We start from the raw sequence: 9,646 nt of genomic DNA, 5'->3' as shown, positions 1-9,646 counted from the left end.
TGTGATCGATGTTTGTTTGGGGTCCTGATCTTTATTGTTAAGACCCACTGACAACACCAGGATCTTGGTGGAGGGGCTGGGGAGGGTTTTTTCGCAAATTTTAAGGAAATGGTAAAAATTGGCGCCAGGATAGCTGTCCAGTTGAATGTCTGGGTTATTGTGCGCTGGGATACGGTTAATGTTTGAATCCCCCAGGATAACTACAGGTTTGCGGGGCCTAAAGGACCAGTCNAATTGGCGCCAGGATAGCTGTCCAGTTGAATGTCTGGGTTATTGTGAGCTGGGATACGGTTAATGTTTGAATCCCCCAGGATAACTACAGGTTTGCGGGGCCTAAAGGACCAGTCCACCAGTTTTCTATGTGGACGGGCGATGTGGTATGCTGGCCTGAAGGTCCTACTGGGGGGAGGTGTGTGGCGTGAAAGAGGTGGACAGGGTGACGGGGTTGGTAGGCGGGCGGTGGGTGTGGGGGGTTGTGTTAGGGAAAAGTTTTGTGGGTCGGTGCAGCTGGCGAAAGTTGATAATGGGAGGGCTCAGAATGGGTGCTCTGATCGGCCATCATGGCCTTGAGAGTCCCTCTCATCATGGTTTTTATGCCCTGAGTTTGGTTTTGGTTATTGTTTTGATGAGTTGGATTCTTAAGAAAGGAACTCCTTTCAGAATCCTCCAGTGACGCCCTGACGCCAGTCGCCTTGATCCCCAGTCTGGGTTTCTCTGCTACGGAGGAAGTAGAGGAGATAAGATCATGCGTGTGTACAACAACATTAGATTTTGTGTGTATAGTGTTAAGTGAAACTGATTCAAAGTCAACTGAATTTAGCTTGGGTACCTGGGGGGAGGACTGGTGTCGAACCCCAGTCTCCCGGGTGGCAGGCTGCGAGGGTGGCAGTATGCCACCTGTGGGGTGACGGGAGGTTGGCTGTGGGTGTTTTTCAGTTGCCTGCTGGGGGAGAATGGAGGGAGATGAAGGTGACGGAATGGATGGTTGGTTGGATGGGGTGGGGAGAACAGGTGAAAGTTGTGGGTTGGGGGGGTTTTGAAGTGCTTCGTGCGTTTCACGGGTGAACTGGAGGGAAAGGTGTGTTTTAGAACGCTGGGGCAGAGGAGTGGACGCACTCAGCGGGCATGTGGGGGGTGGAGAAAGGGCCCGAGGTCTGACGTGGGGGTGCGTCGCCAGGGGAAAAGCCATCTCTCAATAGAGGAGGAGGTCTGCGACACCACCTATTCCCCCACCTATAATGCTGTCCTTTCATCCTTGCCCAGGAGGCTTAACAACTTAACCTCTAAAAACAACGGTCGTTCACAAATGGCCTCATGTGACTCTAACGACTCCAGTGACAACCGTTGCAGCAGGAGTTTCAACGACTGTTGTTGACACACCATTGGAGCACTAACGAACCAGTGACATCATTGGCCTTGTGAAGACCTCCCCAGAGGTTAAATACCTGGGTGCTCCCACACCAGTTTGTCAGAATAGTTTCAGCCTAGTCAGACAAGCATGAACTGATGAAGCCTCTTGGATAAGAGGTGAAACGTCTTCTAAGACAAAACCAAGTCCAGTTGCGTTCGATTCAATTGCCTTGAGATAACTATGACCTGGATGAATGAGAATATCCACAGGCAAGCTTTTCCTCACCTATTTTTCCCACCCTTTCCCCACCCCCTTTTTTTCCCCACCCCCTTTTTTTCCCCCTCCTTATTTTCCCATGCTTTCCCTGCCCCTTACAACGTTTTTCACTACCCCTCCTACCGTTTAGTCGTGTTACAGTAATCCAGCCTAGAGGTAACAAAAGCGTGGACCAATTTTTCTGCATCTTTTCAGGTCAGGATAGGCCTAATTTTCGCAATATTACGCAGATGAAAGAACGCAGTCCGTGAGGTTTTTTTAAAAAAAAAAGAGAATTAAAAGACAAATCTTGACCAAATATTACTCTGAGGTTTCTTACGGTAATGCTAGAGGCCAGAGCAATGCCACCTAGAGAAACTATATCATCAGATAAAGAGTCTCTGAGTTGTTTGGGGCCAAGAACAATAACTTCAGTTGTCTGAATTTAAAGGATGATTCATTATGAACGTCAACAAACTGAAAACGATCAGATAAATAAGATTTAAACCAGCTTAGTGCAGAACCTTTTAGGCCAATTAAGTGATCCAGTCTCTGTAGCAGAATTTGATGGTCAATTGTGTCAAACGCCACACTAAGATCTAATAAAACAAGTACAGAGACAAGTCCTTTTGTCTGAAGCAATCAGAAGGTCATTTGTAATTTTAACTAGTGCTGTCTCAGTGCTATGATGCACTGTAAATCCTGACTGAAATTCCTCAAATAAATTATCATGGAGAAAATCACACAGCTGGTCTGCGACTACTTTCTCAAGGATCTTTGAAAGAAAGGGAAGATTAGATATTGGTGTATAGTTGGCTAACACCTCTGGATCCAGGGTGGGGTTTTTTAGGAGAGGTTTAATTACAGCTACCTTAAAAGATTGTGGTACATAGCCTGTTAGAGATATATTGATCATGTCTAATTGAGTGTTAACTAAAGGTAAGTCTTAAGTAGCCTAGTTGGGATGGGGTGTAAGAGACATGTTGATGACTTAGATGAAGAAATCATTGCGGTCCATCGTTGATGAGAAATCGGGGAGAAGCAATCTAAATATATATTAGGTCTTACAGCTGTGTTTTAGGGCAGATAGGTCCTATCTGAGGACAGGAGGTCATGAATTTTCCCTCTAATTATTAGAATTTTGTCATTAAAAAAGCTCATAAAATCATCAAGGGCTAAAGGAATACAAGGCTCAATAGAGCTGTGACTCTCAGTCAGCCTGGCTACAGTGCTGAAAAGGAACCTGGGGTTGTTACTCATCTTTAATAGAAGAAAATAGTTTGCTCTGGCATTGTGGAGGCCCCTCTTATACGTTTTGAGACTGTCTGCCCAGATTAAACGAGATTCTTCCAGTTTGGTTAATCGCCAATTCCTTTCAAATTTTCGCAATATTTGTTTTAACTTGCGGGTTTGCGAGTTATACCAAGGAGCCAACTTTCTTTGCTTTGTTAACTTCTTTTTAAGAGGTGCTACAGAGTCGAGTGTTGTTCGCAGCGAGCCTACGGCGCTATCGACAAGATAATCAATTCGGGAGAGGTTAAAGTCGGTACGGGAAACCTGTTACTGAAGGACATGGTATTAAATTTAATGACGGAGGAATCATTTCCTAGTAGATACAGCAGTATCTGATATCTAGTATAGTAACTGTTGCTGAGTGGCGTGTAAAGTAAAAAGAAATCAAAAGTAATCAAATAATGATCCGATAGCGAGGGATTCAGTGGAAAGACTGTTAGGTTATCAGTTTCAATTCCATACAAACTAGATCGAGGGTATGGTTAAAACAGTGAGTGGGTTCATGTACACCCTGACTGAAGCCAATGGAGTCTAATAATGAGATAAACGCGGTAGCCAGGTAGTCACTATCAACGTCAACATGAATGTTAAAATCGCCTACAGTAATAACTTTATCTGATTTAAGAACTAAACTGTATAAAAACTCTGAGAATTCAGATACAAATTCAGAATACGGGCCACTGCCTCGAGGAATGTCAGTATTATTATGACTGGGAGGAGTGGATTCATTTACTCGTACTCGTACTTGTCGTCCTCCGCTTATCCGGGTCTGGGTCGCGGGCGCAGCAGCCTCAGCAAAGAAGCCTAGACAGTCCTCTCCCCAAGCACTTCCCTCAGCTCTTCCGAGGGAACCCCGAAGCGTTCCCAGGCCAGCCAGGCAATGTAATCCCTCCAGTGTGTTCTGGGGCAGCCCTGAGGTCTCCTCCCAGTTGGACATGCCCGAAACACCTCCCAAGGGAGGCGTCCGGAAGGCATCCTTACTAGATGCCGGAACCACCTCAACTGGCTCCTCTCAATGTGGAGGAGCAGCGGCTCTACTCCGAGTCCCTCCCGGATGTCCGAGCTCCTCACCCTATCTCTAAAGGCCCTGACCCCGACGGCAAAAGAACTAGCGGCGACGAAGCCGACGAAGCCGACTGTTCCGTCGTCTACGTCGCCTCACATCGCCCTGTGTCAGTACATTTGAACACACTGCACAGACGACATCCAACGGCCAACCGGCCAACGGCCAGTTCTGCGCATGCGTGAGAGGAAATAACTCGGGAAACCGGAAGTCCAACGAATGCATGAAATATAAACAAAGAAGCTAGCGGTTGCTTAGCATTTTCACGCCACTCTCGCTCGCCACAGACGGTTTCGTGTAGCTGATAAAATGTCTGATAAGTTACAAATGGCACTGGCATTGTTAGCCCTTGGTCTTTTGCTTGTGGAAGAAGAGAGGAAGATGCGGAGAGGAAAAATAAGGAGAAACCGCACGAAATGGGTGAAATCATGGATACTGCAGCGACAGGCTCAAGGGGCTTTCCCGAACCTGTGTCGAGAGCTGGAGACAAATGAAACCTCCGATTTTTAAAAATTGCGCTCGGCTCTTTCCTGTCCAGTTTCATGTGTTGAAGGAACTTGTCAGTCCGATCATCCAGAGGCAGAACACCAACTACCGGGATTGTATCTCCGTTGGGGAGCCGCTGATGATTACACTGCGCTTCTTGGCAACAGGTATGCAAGCTAAAGGTGTCACAATATTAACAGGATAGATAGATAGATAGATAGATAGATAGATAGATAGATAGATAGATAGATAGATAGAGCAATCCGTTGCCGTCTGATTTATGTTTGTCTCATACAATTTGCAAATTTTCTGGGATGCACATTTCCCTGATATAAAAACATTGAAGTAAATAAAATCCCTGAAATTGGGTGAGAATGATTGTCAAAATAATATATGCACCTTGCACTTCACAAATAGTGAAATACTTACTTATTACTACTAGAAATATAATGTAGTTGATGATTTACAATTTCAAAATGTGTTTCATCTGTTTACACCAGATATGAGTAGTTCTGGATGAATAAATGATTCTTGTTGTGGTACTCCAAGTCCTTTCAGTATCAGCATTTAAAACTGTGGCTGTATTTAATCAGAAACAGTTCATTCAAAACTTTCTTTCAATCTTTGTTTGTATGTTCAAATATCTACAGTCATACACAAGTTGAGTAGAATAATTACTGTATTTGTGTAGGGACAGCTGTGAATGGTCTTGACTGTGGAGGTACATAAGTGGTCTGGACAATGTTTTTGGTATGTAAAAACACTACATTATCCTAGCCAGGCAGTATTGTGTGACGTCAGTGCATGGAATGGTGGTATTCAAGTCCTTTCAGTAGCAGTACTTGAAATACTGAAAGTATTTCATCCATAACAATACATACACAACTGCTTTTCAGAGCTCTCTTTGTATGTTCAAATTCGTAAAGTCAGACACAGAGTGTGTGGGGTGGTTACTGAACGAGCGTAGACACAAGTGTGAATGATCTTGACTGTGGAAATGTAAATAATATGGGGTTCCTTTTAGTATGTAAAGACAGCACATTAATTAGCTCAGGCAAACAGTATTGTGTGACGTCAATGGATGGATTGGTGGTATTTCAAGCCCTTTTAGTAGCAGTACTTGAAATGCTGAAAGTATTTAATCCATACAACACATACACAACTGTTTTTTTGTGCTTTCTGTGCAAATAATTCACACTGTAACAGATAACTGAGTTATGTGCTTTTTACTTTTACTTTTTGTTAATAGTCCTGTTTATTTTAACTATATATTTGTAAATACTCGTTAACTTTCTATATTTTCACTTATCTTTCCACTCTTGCAAGGAGCACCTGTAACGCAAATAATTTCCCCTCGGGGATCAATAAAGTATTTCTGATTCTGATTCTGATTATATTTACAGGGGAAAGCTTCAGGAGCCTTTCTTACCAGTTCCGAGTGGGAGTATCAACAATTCGGCAATTGGTTCCTGAAACCTGTGCAGCAATCTACCAGGTTTTAAAGGAGAAATACCTGAAGGTATGTGCGATATGAGGTTTATAGTGCTGTCTGCTAAAGTTATCAGGGGTCTGACATATGAAACTAGCCATCATGGGTTTTACATTGTATTTTCCTGTTTTTCAGTGCCCATACACAATTGAAGAGTGGCAGCAAGTAGCCGATGGATTCCAGGCTCAGTGGAACTTCCCAAACTGCCTAGGTGCTCTGGATGGGAAACACATCAACATTCGCCCCCCCCCCGGAACTGGATCAACATTCTACAACTACAAACATACATTTTCCATAGTCCTAATGGCACTGGTTGACAGCAATTACAAGTTCCTTTATGTAGATGTTGGTTGCAATGGGCGGATTTCTGATGGCGGAGTGTTTGGTGGATGCTCACTGCAGGATGCTCTGGAGAAGAGAACATCCAACATCCCTGCCCCTGCATCACTTCCTGCTTCTGACCAGCTGGCTCCTTATTGCATTGTGGCAGATGAGGCATTTCCCTTGAAGGAGTACCTCATGAAGCCATATCCGAACCGCAGGCTATCTGTAGAGCAACGCATCTTCAATTACAGGCTGTCACGAGCTCGGAGGGTGGTAGAAAACGCTTTTGGAATCCTAGCCAATCGTTTTCGGGTCTTTCTAACCACCATTAACATTCAAGACACTGCCAAAGTGGAGGACATTGTTTTGGCTTGCTGTGCTCTGCACAACTTCCTGCGGACCGAGAGCTGTGACCAATACATGGCAGGGATCGTTGACCAGGAAGGACCAAATCATGACACTGTCCCAGGAAGATGGAGACAAGACCCTGACCTACAGCAGGCTTCCCTGCCACACACAACCAATGCTACAACACGAGCCAAGCAGCACAGGGATGAGCTATGCCGTTACTTCATGTCTGATATCGGTGCAGTGCCTTTTCAGTGGGGCAAAATATAGGAAATGTGTATGCCTATTGATTGTATGATATTGTAGTGTCTGACTGACAAGAAAACAACTTGGCTGTGTGTTTCAGGTCTATGGCTGTAGTCTAAAAATACACAATAAAGTTATTTTGCATGATACATTCTTGTCTGGAGTTTAATCTATTGAAAGTACACTCTCACAAAGTCATTGAAAGTCAAAGTGTTTTATTACCAAATGTGCAGGACAATGAAATGCTTATAAATGTAACAGTCAACTGCATAGCACAGCTCTAAAAGGAACTATTTACATCTGTTACAAGTTCCACATCCAACATTACAGATTGCAGAACTGTCTGTCAGAGGTTTCTGATGCCAGGTTCTGGTCCACTGAATACTTGAATAGGCAGTTGTCCACATCGTGCTGGAAATATGGCAGTAAATGTGGGGGCAACTTCCGCATTCTGTGCTCAATGTTCTTGCAGTAGGCATGGATGGCATCATTGCTCTCATCCTGAGAAGCTAACTTCTCCAGGGTTTGACCAATGGTGCGCATCAACTGAGATGACTCCTCACTGGTGGACTCGTCCAGCATCTTCCTGCTGCGCTTCACCCGAGGCCTCGGAGTGCTTGACTGGCTGGAGGTGCTTGGCAGTGGGTCCTCTCTGGTGGGTGTAGGTGCGGACTCTGCTCCACAGATGGTGGATTCTGCTAGGGGAGTGCTGGGTCTGTGTTCAGCAAAGAAGCAGGGCTCCTCTGAGGTGCTGGTCCAGTCTGAGGGTGTCTCAGAATCAGCATCAGCTGAAGGTTCCTTATAAAAACAAAAAATAAATTATATTAATATAGAGTGAATAAAGAGTGAAACCAAGTTATTGTACGAAAGGATACATGTGAAAAGAGGGGTACAAACTAGGGCTGCTCGATTATGGCAAAAATCATAATCACGATTATTTTGGTCAATATTGAGATCACCATAATTTAACACGATTACTTTTTGACTCTTATTATGCATCCAGGTGTTTCCCCCGCAGGCTCCACTTCACTCAGCTGCCCGCTGCTTCTTCCCACTTTAATCTAAATAACAACCGGGGCTCGGTGCTCCGGTTGGATACAAACAGCTAGCTAACTCACAGCTAGCCCCGGCTCTCAACGGAGAGAGCCCCGCTAGCCTCACAGCTAGCCCGGCTCTCAACGGAGCGCCGGGCTAGCTGTGAGGCTAGCGGGGCGTTAGCCGCAGCACGACCGGAGGGAAACACAGCAAGTTAGCCTCCGGCCCTCCGTTGAAATGACAGAAGAAAGAAACAATGTTTTCTTTTTACTCAACAAATAAAAGGGTTTAGTTACCACGATAGTTAGGTTGGAGGAGGTTTCATTCCTTTTTGTGTAGGGCTCCAAAAACTGCAGCCGGGTCAGTATCCACTGCTGCCTGCCAGTCTTCTGTGCTCCAACACTCCCCGAGGGTGCAAGTTTCTTGTACCGGGTATACTGGGTTCGCAGAGATTCCCACCTCTTCCTGAGCTCTTTCTCTGACAAACAAAAAGAAAGAACTTATTCATCATGCGTGAGCTAGCAAACAATTATGAACAGTTCCTGCTAAAGAGCTCAATGGCCAGAAAGAAAATCTTACCCGATATAACAATCTTATTTTCAACCTCACGCCAGAGCTCCCTTTTCACCACTCGGTTGGCATAGCGTTTTGCTGTGATGTCATACAGAGCTGGCCTCTCAATCATTGTGATCAGCTGGTCTTCAGTGTCGTCGTTCTAGATGGCCATGGTGTTGTGGAAATATTCATGAAAGTTCAGATGAAATGTAGATCAAAAATAAGCCTTCTGTGTGTGCCCTCTGGACTTTATCGTTTGTTTTCTTTCGTCACGTCCGTTTCTCTTGTGCACTTATTCACTAAGCTGAACAGCCAGAGTGATCGCTCTCACCTGAACAGCCAATCAGAGTGATCTCTCACCGACAAGCCCCGCCGCTGATTCAACAGCCCTATTGACTTTGTTGTTTGCTTTCTTTCGTCATTTCCGTTTCTCTTCTCGTGCACTGATTCGCTAAACTGAACAGCCAATCAGAGTGATCTTTCACCGACTAGTTCCGCCGCCGATTCAACATGCTTAATCGGCCAAAAAGCCGCCGACGCGGAAGTGCCGACGGTGCGGGACACACCGCAAAAACTAGGCCGACAGACGCTCACCGACGGCCCGACGGCCGACTGTCGGCTTGGTGTGTCAGGGCCTTTAAATGTGGAGACGGTGTCTGCCTCCCGGACCGCAACAGGAAGATGATTCCACAGGAGAGGAGCCTGATAGCTGAAGGCTCTGGCTCCTGATCTACTTTTGGAGACCACGAGTAACCCTGCATTCTCAGAGCGCAGAGTTCTTGTGGGATAATATGGCACTATGAGCTCTCTAAGATATGACGGAGCTTGACCATTTAGAGCTTTATAAGTTAACAGTAGGATTTTAAATTCAATTCTGGATTTTACAGGGAGCCAGTGCAGAGAAGCTAAAACAGGAGAAATATGATCTCGTTTCTTAGTTCCTGTTAGTACACGTGCTGCTGCATTCTGAATTAGCTGGAGAGTTTTTAAGGACTTACTAGAGCTACCTGATAATAGAGAGTTACAGTAATCCAGCCTAGAGGTAACAAAAGCGTGGACCAATTTTTCTGCATCTTTTCGGGTCAGGATAGGCCTAATTTTCGCAATATTACGCAGATGAAAAAATGCAGTCCGTGAGGTTTGTTTTAAATGAGAATTAAAAGACAAATCTTGATCAAATATTACTCCGAGGTTTCTTACG

At 44.9% G+C, this 9,646-nt stretch overlaps 1 protein-coding gene across 1 annotated transcript in view; it reads left to right on the top strand.

Moving 5' to 3' along the window:
• LOC126382470 (uncharacterized) overlaps positions 1 to 7,003 on the top strand; it is a 10,283-nt gene extending 3,280 nt beyond the window's left edge. Inside the window, exons 4-6 of the mRNA XM_050032354.1 lie at positions 4,501 to 4,615; positions 5,852 to 5,967; positions 6,073 to 7,003. Coding sequence (XP_049888311.1) covers positions 4,501 to 4,615; positions 5,852 to 5,967; positions 6,073 to 6,879 — 1,038 coding nt within the window. The 3' untranslated portion in view covers positions 6,880 to 7,003. The remainder of the gene's footprint in view (positions 1 to 4,500; positions 4,616 to 5,851; positions 5,968 to 6,072) is intronic.
• Positions 7,004 to 9,646: the final 2,643 nt, after the last annotated feature.

Source organism: Epinephelus moara, chromosome 21 (assembly GCF_006386435.1).
Source record: "Epinephelus moara isolate mb chromosome 21, YSFRI_EMoa_1.0, whole genome shotgun sequence".
Lineage (NCBI taxonomy): Eukaryota > Metazoa > Chordata > Actinopteri > Perciformes > Serranidae > Epinephelus > Epinephelus moara.
This window is presented reverse-complemented; position numbering and strand designations above follow the sequence as displayed.